Source organism: Balaenoptera musculus, chromosome 5 (genome assembly GCF_009873245.2).
Source record: "Balaenoptera musculus isolate JJ_BM4_2016_0621 chromosome 5, mBalMus1.pri.v3, whole genome shotgun sequence".
NCBI lineage: Eukaryota > Metazoa > Chordata > Mammalia > Artiodactyla > Balaenopteridae > Balaenoptera > Balaenoptera musculus.
In genome coordinates this window covers 104,091,993-104,114,324 of record NC_045789.1, presented here as the reverse complement: position 1 = coordinate 104,114,324, position 22,332 = coordinate 104,091,993, and the positions used below count along the sequence as shown (strand labels likewise).

Sequence of the window (22,332 nt, the reverse complement as noted above, 5' to 3'; positions counted from 1 at the left end):
TCTGATGTGCGTGAACGAGCCTACGTATGTCTAGGGAGCGTGTAGTGTGATCGACTCTTGTGTGTGCCAGCATGTTTGTGCATTTCTCACGTGTTTGTATGGCATAATTGTCTGGTGTGCTAGTACCAACCTGCGTGTGCCTCGGGAGCGTGTGTGTGTGCGTGCTCGCGGTTAGCACCCCTCGCTCTCCTCGCGCCCCGCGCTCAGCCTGTGGGCGGGGAGCGGGGGGCGCGGCGAGGGCACTGCAGTTCTGCTGCCCGCCCTCGGCGCTGCGGCGAGGGCTCGTCACGGTCCCTCCCCGCCCTCGCTGCAGTCCCCGCCTCCCGGTCCTTTGTAGCCTGCCGCTGCGCTCTCCGGCAGCCGCCCGGAGGCCCCGCCCCCGCCCCGCCCCGCCTCGCGCCCCGCCCCGCCCCTCCTCGGGCCGCAGTCTCTCCTGGGCAGACTCGGCCCTTACGGAGCGCTGAGCTCGGCGCACAGCGGTGGCTAGGGCCGCGGGCGGGCGGGGCCGCGGGCGGGCGGCCGGCCTTGGACCGGTATGGCGGACCGGCGGCGCGCGTGGAACACGGAGGACGACCTGCCCGTGTACCTGGCGCGGCCGGGCAGCGCGGCGCAGACCCCGCGCCAGAAGTACGGCGGCATGTTCGCCGCGGTGGAGGGCGCCTACGAGAATAAGACCATCGACTTCGACGCGTACAGCGTGGGCCGCCGCGGCTCCGCGCGCACACCGCGCAGTGCGGGCCGGCTTGACGCGGTCGGCCTGCCGGGGCCCGGAGGCAGCGAGGACACGGCCAGCGACGTGAGCGATCCCTCGGGCTCGGCAGTCAGTTCGCCGGGCGAGCGCGACGAGCGACCGCCTGCGCTGCGCATCCGCTGCCCCGCGCCCCGCGCCCTGACACTCGGCCGGGACAATGGCCAGGTACCCTCGGGGCGCGCGTGGGCCGGACGGAGGGGACGGGACCCTCGGGTCGCTGGGCGTGGGGCAGTGCCCGGGCGGGAGTGCTGGGGCCACTGTGGCCAGGCTTGGGAGAGCTACGGAACGCCCCTCCCCCACCCCATCATTCAGGAGGTTCGGAGAGGTTGTGCGACTCGGTCAGCGTTGGCCAGCATAGTCCGTGAGACTCCAAAGGGTCTTTCGAGATCCAGCCCCCCCGCTCCTCCACTGCAGAAAGGGAGAGTGAGGTTCTGAGAGGGGAAGTAAGTTGGCTAAAGCCGCCACATGGTCCCTTAAAGCGCAGAGGGACCTCTGGGGTTAATTTCATCCAATGATCCTCCTTTTCTGCTTTATGAAAAGACAGGGAGCTCTGTCCCGCATTCATCCCTTCATTTATTCACTCACTCATGAGGAATTATAGAGCACCTACTATGTGTTCTATAGTAGGGCCTTTCCTGAGTGCTCCCTCTGTATTTTCTGGGGGAAGGATTTGGTTAAAGATTTAGATCGTGGGGCAGATAGAACTGGAAACCGCTAGCCGCAATCACCGACATCTTCAGAGGATGTCCTGAGTCCCACAGCACAACGCCTGTGTGCTCACTTCACAGAGCAAGTTGGAGGCAGAGAGGGGGTTTGAACCGGGGTCAGTAGCTTCCTAGACTTGGAGGTTCCCCCCCCACGAAAGTGGGGAAACATCAGGGAGAGGGAACGCCAGGTCGTGGGCCCTATGGCTCATCTCCCTTTAGCTGGGGTCGCCAGAGCATTGGGGGAAAATGGGTAGACGACCCAGCTTTGGGATATATGGGTGAGGTGCTTGGAAAACGGAAGTTGGAGCACTCGAGGGCCGACGAGCTGTAGCCTTACCCCAGAACTCCATGTCTGAACACTGCTCAGGTCCCAGGCCCCTGATAGGTGCTGGGTTCCCTGTTTAGCACTCCGGCCCCACCCTAGGCCAGGGTGGGTGACAAATTCATTGTGAAAATTAAATCAGTTAATGCCGCTACGTAGTGAGCATACAATAAATGTTCGTTGTTTATTATGAGTTTGATCATTATCATCATTTTTATTAACCCTTCTCCCCTTAAATGCTCTGAGAGGCATACAGTGAGCCGGGAGGAGGCAGAGCTTGATCTGGACAGAAATCTGGGAGGGCTTCCTGGAGGAGGGGCGGGCGTGCTGGGCCGGCCTGTGGCTGCTACGACCCAATAGTGGGTCTCCTCCTGCCCCCACCCCCACGCCCCGGGTATTCTGTCTCGGTAGCTCGGGAACTCTCCGTGGTCCTGAATCCGGAGCCTCGCGAGAGGAAGGTCTACAGCGAGGGGGTGTGGGGGGGGGGCAAGGAATGGAGATATCGAGAGGGTCCCGTCTCCTTGTCCCTATCCCTTCTATATCTTGCCCTGCCCACCTCCTTCCCTAGTGTCCGACCTCGCTTGGGATCCAGGCTTAACAGCCCGAGCGGGAGGCTTCGGGGCCGCGGACCAAGAAGCCGGGGCCAATACCGGAGAATACTAGTTGCCAGTCAAGGCTCTGCGTCCTCTTGAGCCTCAGCTTCTTCATCTGTGAAATGGGGGTGGCATCTCCCAGCCTCCCTCAAGGCGTGGTGGAGTATCAGGGAGGCGAGAGAGCTTTGTGCACGGCCGGGAGCTGTGGAAGAGCGTCCCTGATGGAGCTGCAGTCAGTGTCACCAAAGCCAGCATCGCCCCTGGGCTCTGTCTGGGACGGCTCCGCAGCCGCGCCTCGGCCCTTGGGGACGCTGATCCCTTCACTTCTCCCACTCCTCTTTCCTCTCCCCCCTCTAGCCTTCTCTTTCTCCATGGCTTCTCGGGTACTGGACAAAAGGCAGCGCCTCCGGCGCGCCAAGGGCTCCAGGAGCACGCGAGGTTCGGGACTGTGGAGCCTAGGTGCTCGCGGTCTCCCTGGGGGGGAGAGTTTTACTTTCTGCGGACCGAGCAGCCACGGGGTTCGGGTTCGTGGGCCGGCGGGCCTCGCTCCTCCTGAGCTTTGCAGAGGGTGCCGGGGCCCTTCCCCCCCCCGTCCGTAAAGCTCTTTCCCGGGGAGGGAGGAGGGGTTTCTGCGGCGCAGGCGCAGCGTCTGCAGAGGCCCAAGGCTGTGCAACTGCGGCGCTTTTGTACCCGGGAAGTCCACTTGGGAGCGGTGGTCTGTTTGGCCAATAGCAGACGCGGGCCCCTCCCCCGATACGCAGGAGGTCTCCTCTCCAATCCTGGAGCTTCCCTGCCCAGACTGAAGCCTGGGAGGGGCCCTGGTTCGTGGAACCTAGCCCTTAGCAACGCTGAGGAAGGGGATGTAGAGTCAGAGAGAGGGAGACCTGCAATTTCCGGTCAGCAACAAGAATTTAGGACCCAACTCAGAGCCGAGAATGAGCTCTAGACAAGTTGTGCAGGAAACTGGCTTCCAGATACTGCTCTGCTGCAGCTAACATGCTTTGTATCTAAGATTTCATTCTATCTCTGTAAGCCTCAATTTCGCACCTGTGAAATGGGGAACTTACGGCCTAATGTTCCTGGAATACTAAGCCGTTTCTATTTTATGAACATACAACCCTATCTCCACTTTAAGGCCCAGGCATCTCTGGCCTTCTGTCCTGGACTGGAGGACTGGCCTCCAGGTGGCAGTGGAGGTAAAGGCTTTAGGCCCTAACCTGAGTGGTGGGAGCTTTACCAGGCCTGGCACCCCTCCCTCTGGGTGGCAACTGGAAGTAAAGAAGGTGGGGTCTTTTTACCGAGCCTGTGGGTTTGGGTTTTATAGGCAGAAAGTAGAAGGTTGGCATTTTAATCTGCCTGGATTTGGGAGGCACCTGTCTAGTCCTATGGGGGCTTGCTAGGGCTCCCCCCCTTCCCTCTTCTGTCAAGAAGTTAATCAAGCTAGCCCAGGACTCCTGCCCACCTCTCCCCAAAGCAACATCTGGATTATGGGTGCTGGGGCTGGTGTCCACTCTCCACTGGGAACCAGGACATCCTTTTCCCCCTCCTGACCGCTAGCCTGTCTGGGGGCTCTGGGCTCCTTAGTGCCAATGGTCCGGCTCTGCAATCATCAGTTACTGCCTGGTAGACAAGGCTCTGGGGATAAGCCGGTGGCCCCAATGGCAGGGGGCCCTGTGATGAGAGAGGGGCTGCAGGCGGTAGAGCAGGTCAGCCACTAATTAGGGCTTTGTCTCTGGGGTCCCTGCTGCAGGGAGGGAGGGAGGCTGGTTCAATGATGGGGGTGGGAGGAGTGGCAGAGAAAGGCTTTATGGAGAAGCCCTAGGAGGTGAGTCTGGGAGAATAGATAGGCTTCTGTCTGAGGTAAGATATTCAGAGAGAGGACACAGTTTGAACAAAGGCTTGGACTTGGGCTTGGAGATGTGCTTGGTCTATTCAGGGAGTGGCGCAGCAGAGGGACTAACGCAGGCTGTGGAACGAGAGGCCTGGGCTGGATCCTGGAGGTCCTCGAGCGCACCAGCAGCCGGGGCGGGTTCTGGACACCCGGCCCACACTCCCTCCCCCACGCAGATGTTCGGGGAGGCCTGCAGATGCAGTGCTGCACACCTGTGGCGCTGCCCACGGCCTCTGCCTGCGCACCCGAAGTTCATCTCTGGCTTTTAAAGGAGTCCTGAAAACCAGACCTACCCAATCCGAGAGCGAGGCCGGGGCCCAGCAGAGGGCGTGTGCGCAGGGCGGGGGTCGGCGGGGCTGGGCGGTTGGGGAGGGGGCGGGGGGCGGAGTAGGGGGGATATGCGGGGAAGCGCTTCCTGGTTCGAGCTGAGAGGGGCGAATCGGGCTCGGCTCCGCGCCGCCGGGAGGAGCTGTCTGCCTGCAGCCCCCTCCTCCCGCCCTCGCCTCTCCCTCCTCCTCCCGCCCTCCTCGCGGAGCGGGGCGGTGCTGGCAGCCGGAGCGGCAGCGGCGGCGGGCGGGCCGAGCAGCCGGGGCAGCCGGGCGCGTGGGCAGCCGCGGGCGCCGAGCCTCCGTCCCTGTCTTCACTGAGCTCGGGTCTTTGTCACCGCGCCCGCGGGGAGCGGGACCGAGAGAGAGCCGGACAGAGCGAAAGCCAGCCCCACAGGTCCACCGGCCGGGCGGAGGGCGCCAGAGGGGGGCCATGTCTTACCAGGGCAAGAAGAGCATTCCGCATATCACGGTAAGCTGGGCCCCCGCCCTGGCCCCGCCGCTCTTGGCGAGGTGGTGGTGGTCGCCGCCGGGGTCGGGATCCGCTGGGGAACCTAAGGGGCGGCCCCCGAGGGGCTTCCTGCGTCGCGGCGGGTGGGGCGGGGCCGGTCTCGGCCTTGCAGCCTCCTCCCCCCGGCTTCTGGGGACAATGGGGGGGAGGGCAGCCCGGCGTGGCGGGGCGGGGCGGGAGCCTCGGGTCCCTCTCCCCGCGGCCTTGCAGCGGATGGCGTGGACCCAGAGGATGCGGAGCTGAACAAAAGAGGGAGGGGCGCGGTGTCCGAACCCCCTCCCTCTGGCCCTGGAGCTGAGCCTCCAGAGGGCGGCCTTTGCACCGTCTAGCTGTTGCACCTCGCGGCAGCGTTTCTTCCCCGCCAGAGTAAGGAAAATGATCGACCACCGCCCCTCCCCCCCCCGCCCCCTCACTCCCCGCCCAAACCGATGAAGTGGAAGTCTGGACCTAGAGACAGCGCCATGATGGAGGAGCCCCTCCCGTTCCTCACTGCAGCTAAAAATAACCTGATGGGGCGGCCCTGGCGGCTGTGTCCCGGGAAGGGTTAACACCGGGGGGTGGGAATGGTGGCGGTGGCTGAGCTGTCCTCGGTGTCCCTGGGTGTGGCCGGAAACAAAGGATCCCTGGTCTTTATGCTTTGTCTCAGGGTGGGGAGCTGAGGACACAGCGGGTCCAGAGACCTGGCCTCCACCCCATTCCCTGCCTGGCACCAGAGTTGAACCAAACCATTCCTGAGGGATGTGGACCACAGGTGCTGGTGAAACCCATGGGCCTTGGGCGGCTGATATCTGAGCAGCCAGGTGCTGGAAGGCATGATGGAATCCTCCAGGGCAGTGCTTGAGGTTTGAGGGCAGGAGACCTAGCATCCGCCTTTATCCAGAATCCAGGCTCAGGGATGGTCCCAGAACACCTTGGAGAGGGCAGCCTTGGGTAGGGGGGAAGAAGCTGACATTTCCCACTTGCCTGCCCAGTGTATTGTGGATCTTGTTTTCTTGAATCTTCTCAATAAATCTTTCGAAGGAGGCATTGTCCACATAAAGTTCTCGGAGGCTGGAGCACTGGTTGGGGGCGCAATTGAGAGGAAGGTTGGGAAAGAACTGGGACCCCTCGCCTCCCCAGAACAGCCCTGCATTCTGCCCAACTCTGGATTGAGTCTCTCTTAGAAAACTCCTCTTCCGCCCAGCTTCAGGTCTTGTCAGCAGACCTTTGCTGAGTTACCATCCAGAGATGTGCCCCCTGAGGGTGGGGACCACCTCTTGCCCATCCCTAACCCTTGCCCTCTGAGACACAGCGGTATAAGTGACCAATCCCTTAACACTGTAGTCGGCTAAGAATCAATGGAAGGGATGTGGTTGCCCTGGGCTAGGCAGTGTGGGAGGAACGAACTGGATATGTGCATGAGCCAGTCCGGGCTTTCCGACTCTCCAACCCTGACCCCAGGGGAACTGAGGCAGGAGATGGAGGTAGAGGAGATGCAGTGACTGATGAGTCAGGAACCCGGGGTACCTTTGTGGCTATTGCCCATGGCAGGTCTGTGCCCCATTCAGGATCCCGGTTTCCAAGAAGCAAGTTTAGCCAGATGGTCTTTGAGGCAGGTGTGTGGGAACAGTGCCTCCGGAGTTGTGTAGTTCTGCCTGCACAGCCGCAGCGGTCACCCTGCCTGCGGGCTGTGGCCCTCTGGAGTGGAGATAAACTGCCCAGGCTTTTGCAGCAGACGGATCTGGGTGTGCATCCCTGCGGTGCCTCCTCTCTGAGCCTCCGTGCTCTGATACCCAAAGTGGGCTTAGCACTGGCCATTTCACAGGACCCTTGAGCATCTGAGAGGACACTGGCAAAGTGCTTAGTGTTTGGTAGGCACACAGTAGGGGCTTCAGAACTGCTGGCTGATCCCGCTGCTTTAGTCCTTTGTGCGAAGCAGGTAGTCAACCCGTGTGTAAAAGAGAACCACATGGAGTGGATCCCACAGCTTCAATAGCATGGGGAGGAGAGATGCTGAAAATGCCCCTTATTTCCTGGGAAAGCTGTCCTTGATGAAACATTTGTGCTTAGTTTGGCCCACATAGTCCACTCCAGCTAGAAAAGTGTGTGGTTTAAAGGAGAAGCCAGAGAGGATGGACTTGGATGGAGCTCCTCTGTAGGACCCACAGCTTCCTGAGGACCTTTTGCTGATAATGTACGTGGTCTGACAGGAACCAGACTGCCATTAAATGAATGGATAGGCGTTGTGGCTTTCCACATGCTGCACCCGTAACCTGTTCAATCAATAGAAGTGATTTGCTAAGTTAATAATAAGCACCTGGTCTGTGCCTGCCACTGTCTGGGTGCTAAGGAAAGTGGGCATGAGATGGGCATGCCCTTTGCCTTCACAGAGTTTAGCAAAGGCTGGCATTTCAGCCTGAAATAGCAACAAAATGTTGGTGGGGGGGTGTTATAAAGGGAAGTACAAGAGGCTGAGGAGACCACAGCAGGGACACCCAGCCTAGTCCTGGTGGGGGAGGAGGGAGGGGTTCTGTGGCAAAAGAGTGTGGCTCGTTGGAGAAACTGAAGGAAAGTCAGCATTGCAGGAGCCCGACCTCTGTGACCAAGTGTGGCTTCTCTGTGCAGTTAGAGCGAATCCTGGAGACGGTTAAGATGTTTTTGGCAGCCACGGTATGTGTGGCCTGTGGAGGGACCCGGGGGGGGGGGGGGCTTAAAAAAGGACCAAGATACAGCTGTCAGTTGCATCTCCAGGTCCCCACCTGCTTGATGTTGGGTCACTGTGCTCCTGTGGGCCTCAGCTTGCTCATCTGAACAAAGGGGGTAAGGTCTCAGATTCGGCAGTGAAATCAGAGATAGGAGAGAGAGTATGTGAGCAGAGGACGAAAAGGGACACTCCAGACAGGGCACAGGGTGGACAAAGGCAGGGGTACGGCTGAATCACAAAAATGCTCTACTCATGTGGACTATGGTGTCTTTTCCTCTTTTCTCTGCCTCAGCCTTTTTCTGAGATGCTAGAGTAGCCTGATAGAGAAGAGGGAAAAAGCCAAAACACTTGGCTTCAGCCCCCAAGGATTGTTTAAAGCATTAATAAAGCTCTCTTTCATGTGTGGCTTTTTTTCCAAAAATTAATGGCATAGCGGGATTAATTTAGTTAAAATGGTTTTTCGGTGCCCACTGCGGTGGTTAAGTGAGTAAGGGCATCCTGGGCGTGGCTCTGAGCAAACAAAGGCACAGGGCTCGTGGCCCTGCAGACGCAGCTGTCCCAACAGAGCCACTGAAGGGGGAGCCAGGAGTGTCCACCACGAAGGTTATGAAGTATTGTTATTACAGATACGACATCATGAGTTTGCAGACCATTACAGCATTCAAAAGGATTTCCGTGATCTTTCGTTGGGTTTTCAGAACAGTCCTGTGAGGAAGGCAGCCTGTTTCCCAAAGAGTAAACTGAGGATTATAGAGACTTGGAAGCTTCTTCAATGGCTTGTGGAGGAATGAAGAGGTCCCGTTCAAGCAGGGAGGGTAGATGGGCTGGTCTGCCTGGTAAGATAGTCAGTGTCTGATTGAAATCTCTGTGTTTGTCTGTGTGTGTGTGTCTGTGTGTGTGTGTGTGTGTGTGTGTTAGATCAAACAGTAAAACAGTAAAGATGAGCAGAGAAGAAAGAGATCATTAAATAAAAATTACATTGGACTGAATTAGTTATTCTAATGGACAAATATGCAAAAAACTTGCTTCTTCCTGAGGATGGCACTCAGCCTACCTATAAGTATTTAGTTTATCTCGTTGCCTTTTTATGCAAAGGATTTGAGATGCCGAGAGTGATTTATCCTGCATATAGTGAAATCAGAGGGAAGTAGAATAGCAAGACTGAGGCTCAAGGAAGAGCAGAGACCAAACCTGCCAGTGATTTGGACCACTGCGGGTGTGCTTCTGGACATATGGTCCTGACTCAGAGCTTCTGTCATCCAGGGCAGAGAAGCAGACACTCTCAGTTAGGTCAAGTTCATGATCAGACAGGAAGAAGTGGGCCATTTTCTTTGGGGAAGAATTATTTTAAATTAAATTCTTAAAAAGTGTTTGTGAGCATGCAAGTGATACTGAGTTGTGACATCTTCCATAACATAACGATGCCAACTTAGCCCTGATTGCCTGTGTCTTGTAATGAACTTGGCCAAGACTGAATACCTGGAAACACATGATATGACATATGTGAATGTACCAGGCACATAGTAAGTGGCTAACAGATAGACGATAGTTCCCTTCCCTGAACTCAGGCTGTCTTTGAGGAGATGAAAATTCAGAATGGCAGGTAATCAACGACTGTTAACTGCATATCTTAACCGTTTTGTTCCTTGAACTGTGCAAGGTGTCACGAGCAGTTAAAAAATATGTATTTCATGATCCTGACCTTTCCATCTAAGTGAAAAATTGCACATACATGGAACGACTTAAAAATGGCCAAAGGGTAAGTGTGGAATAGAGCACAGGTGTTAGAGAAGTTCAGGGAAGGGAGGGCTCAGCACTGGCAGAGGCAATAGGAGGTGCCCTCTTGGGGCTTAGGGGATGACATGAGCTAGGTGTTGAGGGATTTGATTGGTGGAGACAGAGGAAGAAAATGCAAGGCAGGTGGAACAGCAGGGTCAAGACCTGGGCTGGGGAATGAATGTTGTCAGAAGAGAGTGAGGAGTTTTACGTAGCTAAATCCTAGGGTGAGGATCTTGAAATAAATTTGAATGGCTGGGGGATTGGGGAATTCTACAAGGCTTTGGGAGTCAGGCAGAATGCACCCGAAGTGATGGAAATAGCCCATGGGTTCTAAGTCTGGCTTAAATGCAAATGGGGTATTTGATCTTGGACAAGTCAGTTCTCTGGGCCTCAGATTCCTTTTCTTTACAGAGTTAGATTAGATAATTCAGCTCCTAGTTATAGGGTATTCTGACTTTATTCTGTGGGTAATAGGAAGCCTCTGGAAGTTCTTGAACTGGGAGGATGGTATAATAAAGGCCACATTATATATTAATGTGGATTCTGAAGCCAGACTATTTGGATTTGAATCCTAGCTGCTCCACTTGCTTGCTGTGTAATTTTGGCAAATCACTTATTTTCTCTATGCAGCCATTTTCTAACTTGTAAAATGGTAATAATAGTAATACTCCATAGGGTTTTTTTCCCTTGAGAATTAAATGACTTAATATATGTGAGATATTTAGAATAGTACCTGCACATAGTATATGCTCTATGGGTTAGCGGTTATTATTCTTACTGCAAGATGGTGTATTAGTTAGCTTTGTTCCATGGCAAACAATCCAAAGTCTCAATGGTTTTCAGCAACATACATTTATTTCTTGCTCATGTTGCATGAGGGCCTGGATTGGCTGTAGCTTTGCCCCTGGCTGTTGTGAACAATGGGTCTGCCCCTTGTATCTCCTCACCTTGAGACACAGGCTGAAGGAGCAGAGGCTTGAAGCACAAATGCCTTTACGAACTCCTGCTCAACTATGGCACATTTCATATCTGCTCATAACCATTGGCCAAAGCAAGTTGCATAATCAAGGCCTAAATTGATGGTGAGGAGCACAGTGTCAGTCTTTCCGGAGCAGATACGAGGATTAAATGTGAACAGCGTGGCACATTAGAGATGCTAATAAACACCTGTTGGAGCTGATAATGAGGTGGTCAGGAAGTTTAAGGGGTGAGTTTGAAAGAAAAGGCCTGCATCGTTTCCTAGGCTGAATTAGAGTTAGGATTGATCACCAAATTGAGGCGTCTCACTGGGCAGTTAGAAACACAGAACGGCATGGGGGTGAGAGGCAAGGCCCAGAGATAGAGATTAAGGACCCATGTACAAGAGGCACTGGTGGAAGATAGGAAAATGCAAGATATTCCAGCAACCAGTGGTTCTCAGCCCATGTGCTGTGAGCACAGTGGTGTACTGAAAAAATCCTGTGTAGATACGCTGCTAAATTTTGATCAGCATTTAAAGTTTATGTTTACTACAACCAAGTCTACAAATTGTTCTAGTAACATCTATCAGGTGGATCCCTGAGCACTCACGAACGGAACAGTGTGGAATAGAGTCTAATTTTTCTGTGAGGAAAAGGAAGCTCTTGTAATGGAAAGGGGACATCAGAAGCCTTTGCCCCTTGAGCATATAAGAGAACAGGGTCAGGGCAGTGGACGGCGCAGTGCCATGGTGCTGAAGAGTAAGCAAGTTCAATTAAGGAGACACTAAAGGCCCTCTGAGATGGACACAGTCACACTGTAGTTGGGATGACATGGTAGTGATTGCCGCTGACTCATTTGGTGGTGTTTTATGTCTTTAATCCCTTCAAGTCTGCTGCAAATTTTTATACCATTTGTAACTATGTCCTGAACACAGAAAGGTTGAGATTCATTGCCGTAGAGAGATGCAAAGACCAAATCCTAACTTTGCTCTTAGTGAGAAAAGACAACTCTGAATTGGTGGTTTAGGAAATGGAATGGGATCTAGGATACTTCACAGAGAGGCTGGTCTAGAAAACAAGAGTAAACAGGTAAAAGGAGGGAAGTGATGGCTATGGACATATGAAGTTTCCGCTTCCTACTCCTTCCTTGGGCCTGTGCCCCAGGTGCACTCCCACTTGGGTAACTTCGGTTTGTCCACTTGACTGTGCACACTTGCAGGATTTGGACAACATCTCCTTTTCCTCAGCATCTCCTCAGGAGCACTCTTATGCATTGCTGACTCATAGCAGGGACTCCATATTCTGTGAGTGGATGAATAAAAACTAGATTGCAAGCTGTGCATCTTTGCTGAGTGAGGTCTTAGACACTCTTGCAATTGACCTTAACAAATGTCCTATCCATGGATTTAGCATTTAGGTAGTTACCATCCAGAAGGAGATGAGGGTGGCATGAAGGGTTTCTGGAGGTAAAAAATAAAGACTTCCCAAGTGGTACTCTGGGGAGAAGGCAGATCTGGCATATTAATGGGCTTCACTGCATTTCACACTGAGAGCAAGCTTTTACAAGAGGAATCTTCCATATATATATGTTGAATCATTAAAGTACATGTTTCCCCAGGGTCTTGACTGAATAACTACTTGGTGTTAGAACTTGGGGTCAGTTCCATGGGAAAAATCCACGGATCTGATGCAGAATTGCATAAAGCAAATACGTGGCTGTTCGAGATTTTGTACCTGTCCCCAAATTATGCTGCCATGTACTTTATATCAGACCATATTCATAGCCCCTTAGGGATTAAATCCGAAGCAAATATGTGACTTATACAACCTCAAAGTTGAAAGGAACCTTTTAAATTATGTAAATTTTTCAGTGTTTGTGCATTTGAGGCGGCAGAAAAGAGTGTCCATTGCTTCTTCCCCACCCCCAGTCTCCCCTCTAGTGTAGGAATTGCAAGTACCCTCTCCTTGCCCACCTCCAGGGCCAGGGAGATCACCACTTCACACAGCAGCCTGCTTTACTCTTGGACAGCTCTGTTGTTGGAAAGTCTTTTGTATGCAGAGGGAAAGTCTGCCTTTTGCCCTCAGAATTGTTCACAGGTTTCTTCCTCTTCCACACTGATATTCCTAGAGGCTCTGGACGATATTTCTCAGTTACTTAGGACCTTCTCTCTTCCAAAATAGCCCCAGTTCTTTATTGCAATTTCCAAGTACAGTGTTTGGATTTTTCTCTCCTTTTCTCTCTTTTTTCCCTTTCTTTTCTGCTTTTTTTTCTTTTTGCTGTCCTTTATATCTGAGCATGTAGAACAAAATGGATCCAAAATAAAACTTTAATTATTGGGCACCTTTTAAACTGGTTTAAATACTTTCTGGGTCCATAGACTCCTTTGAGAAACTGATAAAAGCAATGGAAACTTTTCCCTGCTTCCTCAAATGCACAGACACAGAACATTCAGCATAAAGCATTGGGCTTCATAGGCTGGTATTCACTGTGTCGTGAGCTTTTACTTATCTTAAGTAATCCTGTGAGTTGGGTACTTCGATTAGCTCCACTAATAGAAAAAACAAAAAAAAACAAAAAACAGCTGAAACACAGAGATTAAGTTATTGCCGCAGGTCACCCAGCTAAGAAGCTGTGTGGGAACAAGCTGTAGTCTCTGGGGTGAAGGATCTCATGGTCTCATGCGGGAAATGGACATATAAAAATGAGCGAAAAGATGAAGTTCTGTGCAGTTGTGAAACAATGCTAATAAGGGTGCAAGCCTTACACTTTAGGAACTCCAGGAGGTAAGCACATGTTCCTGGAAGCAGGGCACTGCCCCTGACAAGGTGAGCTGGAAATCAATGGGCAGAGCAGGTGTGGCAAGAAATCCAGGTAGCAGATGCCACAGACAAAGGCACAGGGTGTGAAAGTGCAGCTCAGAGAGCCAGAATATGGTGTGAGTATACGAGTATAGCGCAAGGCCAGGAGAGGGCTGGGGTCAGGCCAGAAAGAGCCTGGGAGGGCATACTTTGTCCTACGTGTGAGGACAAGCTGGTGAAGGGTTTAAGGAGAGGCACGACATAGTTGCATTTGTGACCAGAAAGGTCACTGGCTGTCGTGTGGAGGGGACAAGGCAGGCAGCAGGGAGACAGGTGGGGAAGGCTGACCTGGAGCAGGTGCTGTGTGAGGTGGAAATCAGCAGGGGGGTATGAGGACACTTCTGGAGTAGATGCAACAAGATCTGCAAAAGAGTTGGGTTTGGGGTGTGAGAGGTTAGAGAGAAGCTGAAGATGGAACTGGGCATTTGAATGAGATTTATCTCCCCACAATGGGAAGAGTTTAAAAATCAGGCACTAAGCTCTGTCCACACATTAATTCATTTAACTTTCAAAACCACTCTCTGCATTATAGATGGAACACTGAAGCACAGAGAGGTAAACGTGCCTAAGGCACAAGGGTAGTAAGTGTGGGACCCGATTAGAACTCAGGCGTCTGGCCTCTACTACCATGTCCTTAACCAGCAGACAGCACTGCCTCTTTGTTAAATGAGTATTGAATGAGATAATAGGTGTAGAAGCATCTGGCTTACAGGAGGCATTGTCAGTGTTTATCAGGTGAACAGGGCTCTGCCTTTAATGTCTTACTACTGGAGAGCCCTTTCCAACTTCCAGAGCCCTTTAGTCTGCCTTACTCCCTTTTGGCCACGGTCGCAACAATCCTATCAGAAGGACCACTGAGATGCGTGGCATTGGGAACGGGCTTGAGATGTATGGTCTATTCCTGCTTATTCCCGTTTTCCAAAGGAAGGAACTGAGGCTCAGACATCTTAACTAGGTAGAGTGAGGAGAACACCGGGATAACTACCACGGGACGCTGGGCTGTCACTCTGTAGGTACCAGGTGGTACTAGGTTCATATCTGACTCCACCATCTCCTGGCTGTGTGACCTTGAGCAAAATCACTTCCCTTCTCTGAGTTTCCTTATTTGTAGCAATGATACCCACTTCTTAAGGTGACTTCATAATTAAAAATGAAAACCCATGTAATGCAGAACTGATACTTAGTGTGTACTCAGGAATGTGGTTTTCTTGAAGGCAAAGGATTTCTGTTCAGATTGCTTTATATAAGGTAAAAGGCAGAGACGAAAAAAATGCAGAAATGGGTCTACACATATATACAGATTTAGCTAGCATCATCCTTCTATAGGGAGCCTGAAGACCTTGCCCACTCCTGGGGTCATGATAGAGGTGTGTTATTTTAACGCCAGATACTCCATCAGGGAATATTTCCTGAATGTCTGTCAGGGACAATGGAGCTTGAAATCTCGCTGTTAAAATTGCAGTTGTCATGGAAATGGGCCTGAGCTCACAGAAAAGACCTGCAATCCATGGGGACCGCCTGTATTTCTGAGTCATGAAGGAGGAAAATGCCACTGTGTCCCTGACCCATGCGGGTGGGAACAAATGTGTGCTCATTATATTCAATCTCAGGCCTGTTGCCACTTCCAGCGTTGCTTTCCTGAAAAGTGTGGCAAAGCTCCACCGGCTGACAGGCCGTCCGCTGAGGCAGAACCAAAGGCAAATGGTCTGGGTTTCTGTGAATAAATACGAGTGTGCAGCTGCACTGCAGACAGCACTTGCCACTCACTGCAAGGAGGCTGGTTGGGCGATCTGTGAGGGGAGCCAGGGAGGAAGGGGGCTCTGGTCAGTAAAGGTAGGAACAGAGTCCTGGGTTTATGAAGTATTTGAGCTGGAAAATCTCTCAGACAGCAATACCTGTGGCTGTGACTCCCAGCACAGAATTTGGATGGTGTATCAATTCGCTTTGATGCAATAATGCCACGTAACAAACAACCCTGTAATTCTGTGGCTTACAATAACAAATAGTTGTTTGTTGTCCACAGGTCTGTGGGTGGCAGAGGCTTAGGAGGGCTTAGCTAGATTTATCTTCAGGCTTCTTTTTGGGTCAGGCATCTCATTCTGGGACTCAGACTGAAGGAGACACCATTCATTCCTTGGGTCCTGTGGTTTTCATGGTGGAGGATGGACTCTCAAGAAATGGAGCTGGAACCCACCTGCCTCTTAAAAGCTTGTGCTCAGACTGGTGCAGTCACATCCACTCTCATTCTGTTGGTCAAAGCAACTCAAGTAGGCACACCCACAGTCAGTGGGGCTGGGAGAGGCCTGCACCCACATCAGAGCATGGCAAGGGTGGGAAGGCAGGAAGGATTGTGAAAGAAATAACACAATCTACCACAGAGGGTCTCCATCAAGAATATCCTAGATGTTTGTTAATAACAAATTCCTGGCCCATAAACTAGATCTGGCAAATGAAAATCTTGACAAAAGCACCTGGATTGGAGTTTTTAGCAGACAATCCCAGTGGATTTTCAGGATTATCTAGGCTCTGGTGCCGTGTTGTGAGTTGTACTTGCATGAGTGGGGGGGGTGCCTACCTCTCCTATTGAATGTTTGAGTTGCAGCGTGAGCCTTAATGTCAGTGACTTGTAGAGTTTGAAGGACTAATAACTTTCAGAACTCACCTTGACATCTCCTCGCCTTACGAGAAAGCCGTTTCACCTGCACTCAATGCATGGGCAAGCACATTTCTACCAAGTGCAGCTTCCCTTATCTTTTTGAGACTCGTTTTCACGCTTGCCCTTTGGAGAGGAAGATGTTCTTCATCTTTCCAGGAGTAACTTTTCATTTCGTTCCTCTGAGCCCCTTCCCACGGATAAATCAGGCAGCCTCATCAGAATCTGTGTGCACCTGAAGCCCCCGGATGAAGCTGCCCTTTTCGTATGAAGGCCAGACCTCTGAGGTCCGTTTTTGGCACTCACTCATTCACTGACCCCAGATTCCGATGTGTGTATTAGTGAAGCACTGTAGGAGAGGGGACATGGGAGTGTCACATGCCCGCCCCACAACTTCCTGGGTGGGATAATTAAAGTATTGATAGGGTAGCACTCAGAGTGAAATGTATTTGAAACCAACTACATACATTGTGAAACATAATCTATGATTGTTTTTGTTCCGTGGCAATGTAAAGATTACAGATATGCCTGTGAGCTGAGAAAGAAAAGCAGTGAGGAACTCCAAGCCTGGGTGAGGTAGGAGGGAGAGGGATCTTCAGGGTCCCAGGGTTTGGAGAAACCTCGCTGTCCCAGTGCCCAGTGGTGTTTCAGGACCACGGACAGCATGACATTCCCCTTCGCTTTCCTCATTTACAGCGTGGAACCTGGAAACTGCAGAACGCTGCTGTGTATATACTATTTATTTTGCTGGACTGTTCTTCTTCTCCTCCGTTTTTCGGCTTCATGAACTTCTCATATTTCAGAACCCGGATCAAACATCTTCTCCTTGATGATACAGTCACTGCCTTTCTCTGTCTCTGTAATAACAGCTTTTGTTCTCTGCTGTTTTTCAGATAGCCAAGGTTGCTAAACTAGTGATTTGGGGGTAAGTTGTTGATTTGATGAGAGTAGCACCTCTGTTTTCTTCCGAGGCTCCCCAGACCGTAATGAGTTTTCTTTTCCTCTGACTTTGCATTGGAAACGACCGACTTTATTCCCGCCACGCAGGAAAGGAGGGAGAACAGAATGCGGGGAGGCGTCATGCTTCACTCAGGGACAGACAGTGATGCAAAAGATGCGCTGTGATCCAGACCTCCCCTCCTAGTTGAGGCTGACTGTTGTTTATTTTGCTGTTGTGTGGGTAAGAATGTCTGAAGCTTTAAAGGCTCATTTTTGTAAGCGGCGCTCAGCATAGCAGTTAATGTTTGTGAAGAGAGCAAAGGCATCCCGCCAACACCAGCTCTTTCCTCCCGGTTGGGCTGGAGTGGAGATGAATGGTAGGTTTGGAGAAGAAGGCCTTCCCTTCTCTGGGATACTCCTCTGACTCCCAGGATATTTGGCAATAGAGAAGTGATGACGGCCCAGCACCGAGGTTTAGGTGGGCCCCTTGTGAGAAGGCCTTCCAGCCTCATCTGTATTAGACAGGCTTTGCATTAAGCAGGCTTCTATTCCCAAACCACAGGGTTAGGCTTTCAGGGAATTCTAAAAGCAGAGAAGAAGGGTTTCTGATCTGTCAGTCTATTCTTTCCTCCTTTTTTCTTTATTTCTCCCCTCCCCCTTTCCTCCCTTTCGTTCTTCCCTCTTTCCTTCATATTCCCTTCCCTTTTATCACTCGTTTATCTCACTTTCCTTTTCTCTCCTCACTCCCTCTGCCATTTCAAACACTCTCTTTTTCTCCCTCCCTCTCTCCTTGCCTCCTGGCTGTCACCCCCTCTCCTCCCACTCAGCAAACACTTGCTAAACACTGTAAGGTTTATGCCTGGTCCCTGGGGATTTGGAGATGACTCACACAGGGCTGTCCTGGCCGTGGAGGGGTGTCCAGCCCAGCAGGAGACGGGCACTTGAACAGTGACCATGGTGTGATGAGTATCGTTGGGGAGGTGCGTGCAAGGGGCGACGGGGACATAGGGAGGCACCTCAGGTCAAGAACTACCAGAAAGATCTACCTTGTGGAGAGGTAGGTATTTTGCTTTCCCACCTAACATTTTATGGTCTAGCGCTGTTGTTTATCCTTAAATATCCCTGGGGAATATTTTAGTAGCTGTATGTCACCCCATTAGTGGCGTGATTGCAAGATTGTCATTAATTCTGGTTCACCTCTTTGTGTATAATTCTTTGACTCTGTTTGGGATATTTTCCTGAAGACAGATTCTCAGCATTAGATTTCTAGGTCAAAAGTCGTGAACAATTTTAAGACCCTTGATACATTTTGTAAACGTGGCCGACGCTTACTCTTATTGAGAAATCCCCGCTTGGAGGAAAATGTAAAGGTTATCAGTTTCTCTTCTTCCACTTCTGCCCAGTTTTTGGGTGATGCTTCAGTTCAGAAACTTTTGTAGGTTTGAGTTCTTCCGTGATGAAAGCCCTTTCATTAGCGTCGACACCAGCCTAGCCTCGCCTCTGCTCGTGGCATTAGAGTCCCATGAGCCAGCACCTGCTTGCCTCTCCAGCTTGCCCACCCTGAGGTCGTACTTCCGCCGAGGAAACCACTTACAGACCCCCAAGCACACCAGGCTCCCCCAAACCCCGTACCTTTGCCCCGCCATTCCCTGTCTCTGCAATCTCTTCTCTCCTTTGCCATGTGGCTGATTCCTACTCATTCTTCAAGCTCAGCATCAGCATGATTCCCCTGGGAGGGCTGGAGTGGAGGTCTCCTCTGCTCCCACCACCCCTCTGTCCCAGCCCTTCCCACACTGGAGTGCAAAGGTCTGGTTATGACTCAGTCTCCCCCACTGGCCTGAGACCTCCTTAAGAACAAAAACTATTTCTTTTAGCTGCACATATTCTTTCCTTAAGCAAATATTTATTGTAGTTCCTGCTACAGAAAATGGCATATGATTTCTACAATATCTATTGTAGTTCCTGCTACAGAAAAAGAATAAACAATGTGTAACTCTGCTGAGTAGTCACCACTGGTGGGCCTGGGCAAAGCGCTTTATATATGTACCCCATGGGGTTCTCCCACAGCCCTGTGAGGCAGGGACAGTTATCCCCAATTTCTAGATGAGGAAACTGAGGCTTGGAGAGGTTAAGTCATGTGGATGGCAAATGGGCAAGAGTCGGAAGCTGCATCTGTCGGACTCTGGACATTTTGTTGTTATACAACACTGATCCAAGGACGTGAGCCAGGTTGAGCATAAGTCTCTTTAGGTCACTGCCGTCACCCTGGAAGGAATGGGCGGTCTCTGGCATACCCTTGCTGTTTGATTTCTGTTGCATTTTTAATGAGATAGTTCATTTTCTTTCAAGGTATTTAAACAGTGAATTTCGTAGAGTTTGTCATTGTTCCTATCTGTCGACTATTTGCTCCTCATGGTAATCCTGGGAGAGGCAGGGTATTGTTTTCTTTCTTTTAAATGCGTGACTTTTATTAAATTCTTAAAAGTTATGTATCATAAAATTCACTGTTTTGGGAGGGGATGGTTCTTTAGGCTTTCACACTCACACTTCCTGCATGAAGAGAGGGAATCCTGGAGAGGTAGGTCGTCAGGTTCTCTCTAAATTGCATCTGATTATGGGGTGTCATGGATTCTACAGGGTGAACATGTTTATAAACGTGACAAAAGTGTGTTTGCTGGAGCGAATGCTGGACAGGAAGTCAGGAGACCTTGGGTCTAACCTCCACGCATGTTGGTTGTGTGAATTTGACAGTTCAGCTCATCTCGAGCCCCATTTCCATCTGAGGTTGACTAGACCTCACATTCCACAAGAACCACTCAGCACAAACAGGCATGGAGAGCGTCACTGTCTTAAAGCACATTTCCTAAGGTGTCTTCTCAGGAGGAGTCTCTTTGTCAAATGTCTCACAAAATGAAAGGGTCTAAATTTGGAAAAGATCAAACTCAGTTCCCCTCTTGAATATTCACATTACACATCAGCAGAGTAAAGGATCTGGGAATTCCTGACATAAAAACGATCTTTGCTTCTCTTTCACCCAGAATTTTCTAAACTCACTACACCTGGGAATATCCTTTGGGCTCAGCCTCTAATAAAACCCCTCTGGGCTAGAGTTCCAAAGAACACCGGTTTTGAAAGTGCCAATTTAAAGGCAAACACAGTACTAACTTTAAGGAAGAAAAGAAAAAAGTCACATCAGCTCTTGCCTTCTGGTGGGCTTACTCTTTAGAAACATGCTGGCCCCTGAGAACAGAAAGAGCCGGGACCCTGGCGGTAGCTGCCCACAGTATCTGCTGGTAGTTGGTAGGGAGGGGCGTGGATTTGAACATCTGATTCTGGGAAGGGCAGAGCAGGGTGGGGCTGATCTTCTGGCGCGCAACGCATTAAATACCACCTTTCAGGATTAGCCTGAAAAGCCCTCTATTAAATGTGACAAGGCAGACGGCTGCCTGTGGGAGGCCATGTTCCAGAAGCCAGGCACCAGCTGCCGATGACTCACATTTTCCTGCTTTCTGGTGCCCGGGGAAACCTGCACACCAGCCTGTCTCTGCTTCTGGATATGCAGAGCCCATGCCTCTTTCCCTAGGTCCTGGCTTCTGTCTTATGGCTAAGAGGGAGGTTGTTGGCCCTGGGAGTGACTGAGCTTGAAGCCCCTTCCTCCAGAGACCCTTCTCCTGGAGAACAGGACATACTTCTCTTCCTTGGCTCGTGGCTCATAGTTCTTTGTCTTACGGCTGTGATGCCTTTTCTCTCCATCTTCAAGCATTCACCCTTCAAGAATCAGTTCAGGCATCCATCCATCCATCCATCCATCCATCCATCCTGCCAGGCTGTGTCCAAAGTATCAGAGATGCAGCAATGTAGAAAATAGATGAAATCTCTGCCCCCGTGGAGCTAAGTCTCTTAAGGAACTGCAGGGAGAGCTCTAGGTGGTGCCATCCATCCACAGCAACGTGTCTATGATTGGTCCCCTGTGAGTTGTGCCTGACACAGCCAGTGGGGTAACACACCACAGCTCTGATGTCAGTGGGACAAGTCACATTTTTAAACAAACTTGTAAATAGAGACTACGTCAGATATACTATATTAAGTACTATGTAAACATAAAGTGGGTAAGAGGTGAGGGGTCTGCAGGCAGGGCAGCGGTGTAAGGTGTCCCAAACAGGGCAGCCAAGGGGAGGACTGTCGGGTAAGTGACACTGAGCAGAGACCTGAAGCAAATGAGAGAGTGAATTTTGCCTACATAGTAGGATTCCAGATAAAATAGGGTCTCACTGACTTGGCTTTCACTCTGGGGAAAATATACTGCGGCAAGAGCCCACTGGAGGGTTCTGAGCAGCAGACTGCGTGCTCTGTGTCTGCTCAGCAAGCCTTGCCTGATTCCTGAGTTTGTGTGAAATGCTTCTTTTCCAGGCTTGCACAGCATCCTCTGCCTTCCTCTTGTGGTCAATGCCATGGGACCGCTGGCACCGATCTGAGGCACATTCTGGGATAGAGGGTTCCTAAGAGGGTCCTGGTGGGATCAAGCCCCAGTTGCTCACAGTGTTAGCCAGATCAGTGCCTGCCTCCCTCACTCCACTTCGTGGAATCACCTCCCAGAATCACTGCTTGCGTCTAAATCCTTGTCTCAGGCTCTGCCTCCAGGGGAACCCATGCAAGACGCTCCTTCTGAGGTGGCTACCCTGAGTCGTTGCTGTCTGTTTCCTGTCTGTCTTCCTGCCCAAAGGGTGGGGCTTAAGGGCAGAAGCTGTGTTTTATCCATCACCCCATCTCCAGCTAGGAGATAATACAAATAGTAAATATGCACGTGGCAAAAAAGTTCTCAGCCTACAAGAAATGCAAATTAACAAATATTAATGATAACCAAGGGTGTTTTGGTGGTCTCGGGGCGGCAAATTGGGGAGGTACTTTTGGAAAGCAATCTGGTCATATTTATCAAGGGCTGAAAGCAAGGTTTATACTGTTTGACTCAGTTGTTACATTTCTGAGAATTTAGCCTAACAAATAGTACAAATTCAGGGAAAAGCTTTGTGCATAAAGATGTTCATTGTAGCAATATATATCATTGTAAAACATTAAAAAGAACAGTGGGGGAAAATTAACAATCTATTGTGCATCCATAAAATGGAATATTTTGTAGCCACTTAATAATTATGGTTATGGTAAAATGCAAAAAAGGGCACAATCGTGTTTTCTTTTTAGCTCCTAGAATTTGCTACATTCCTTGCTGCCTCTGGGACCTGGCACACCATTTCTCTGCCCAGACACTCAGCACTCACCACACTGGCCTTCTCCCCCACCCTTTGTTTGGTCCAGCTTATCTAGAATTATCTTCTCGATCTGAGCTTGCCTTACCTGACCT

The 22,332-nt window shown here is 51.1% G+C and overlaps 1 protein-coding gene across 2 annotated transcripts in view; it reads left to right on the top strand.

Annotated features, from left to right (window-relative positions):
- The first annotated feature begins 453 nt into the window (after nt 1-453).
- Nucleotides 454-22,332, top strand: part of CRMP1 (collapsin response mediator protein 1) — a 66,659-nt gene continuing 44,780 nt past the window's right edge. Inside the window, exon 1 of one of the 2 annotated variants that reach the window (XM_036854015.1) lies at nt 454-916. In XM_036854015.1, coding sequence (XP_036709910.1) covers nt 536-916 — 381 coding nt within the window. In that variant the 5' untranslated portion in view covers nt 454-535. Of the gene's footprint in view, nt 917-4,808; nt 5,063-22,332 lie in introns of those variants that run through there. The other variant, XM_036854016.1, reaches the window with a different exon arrangement.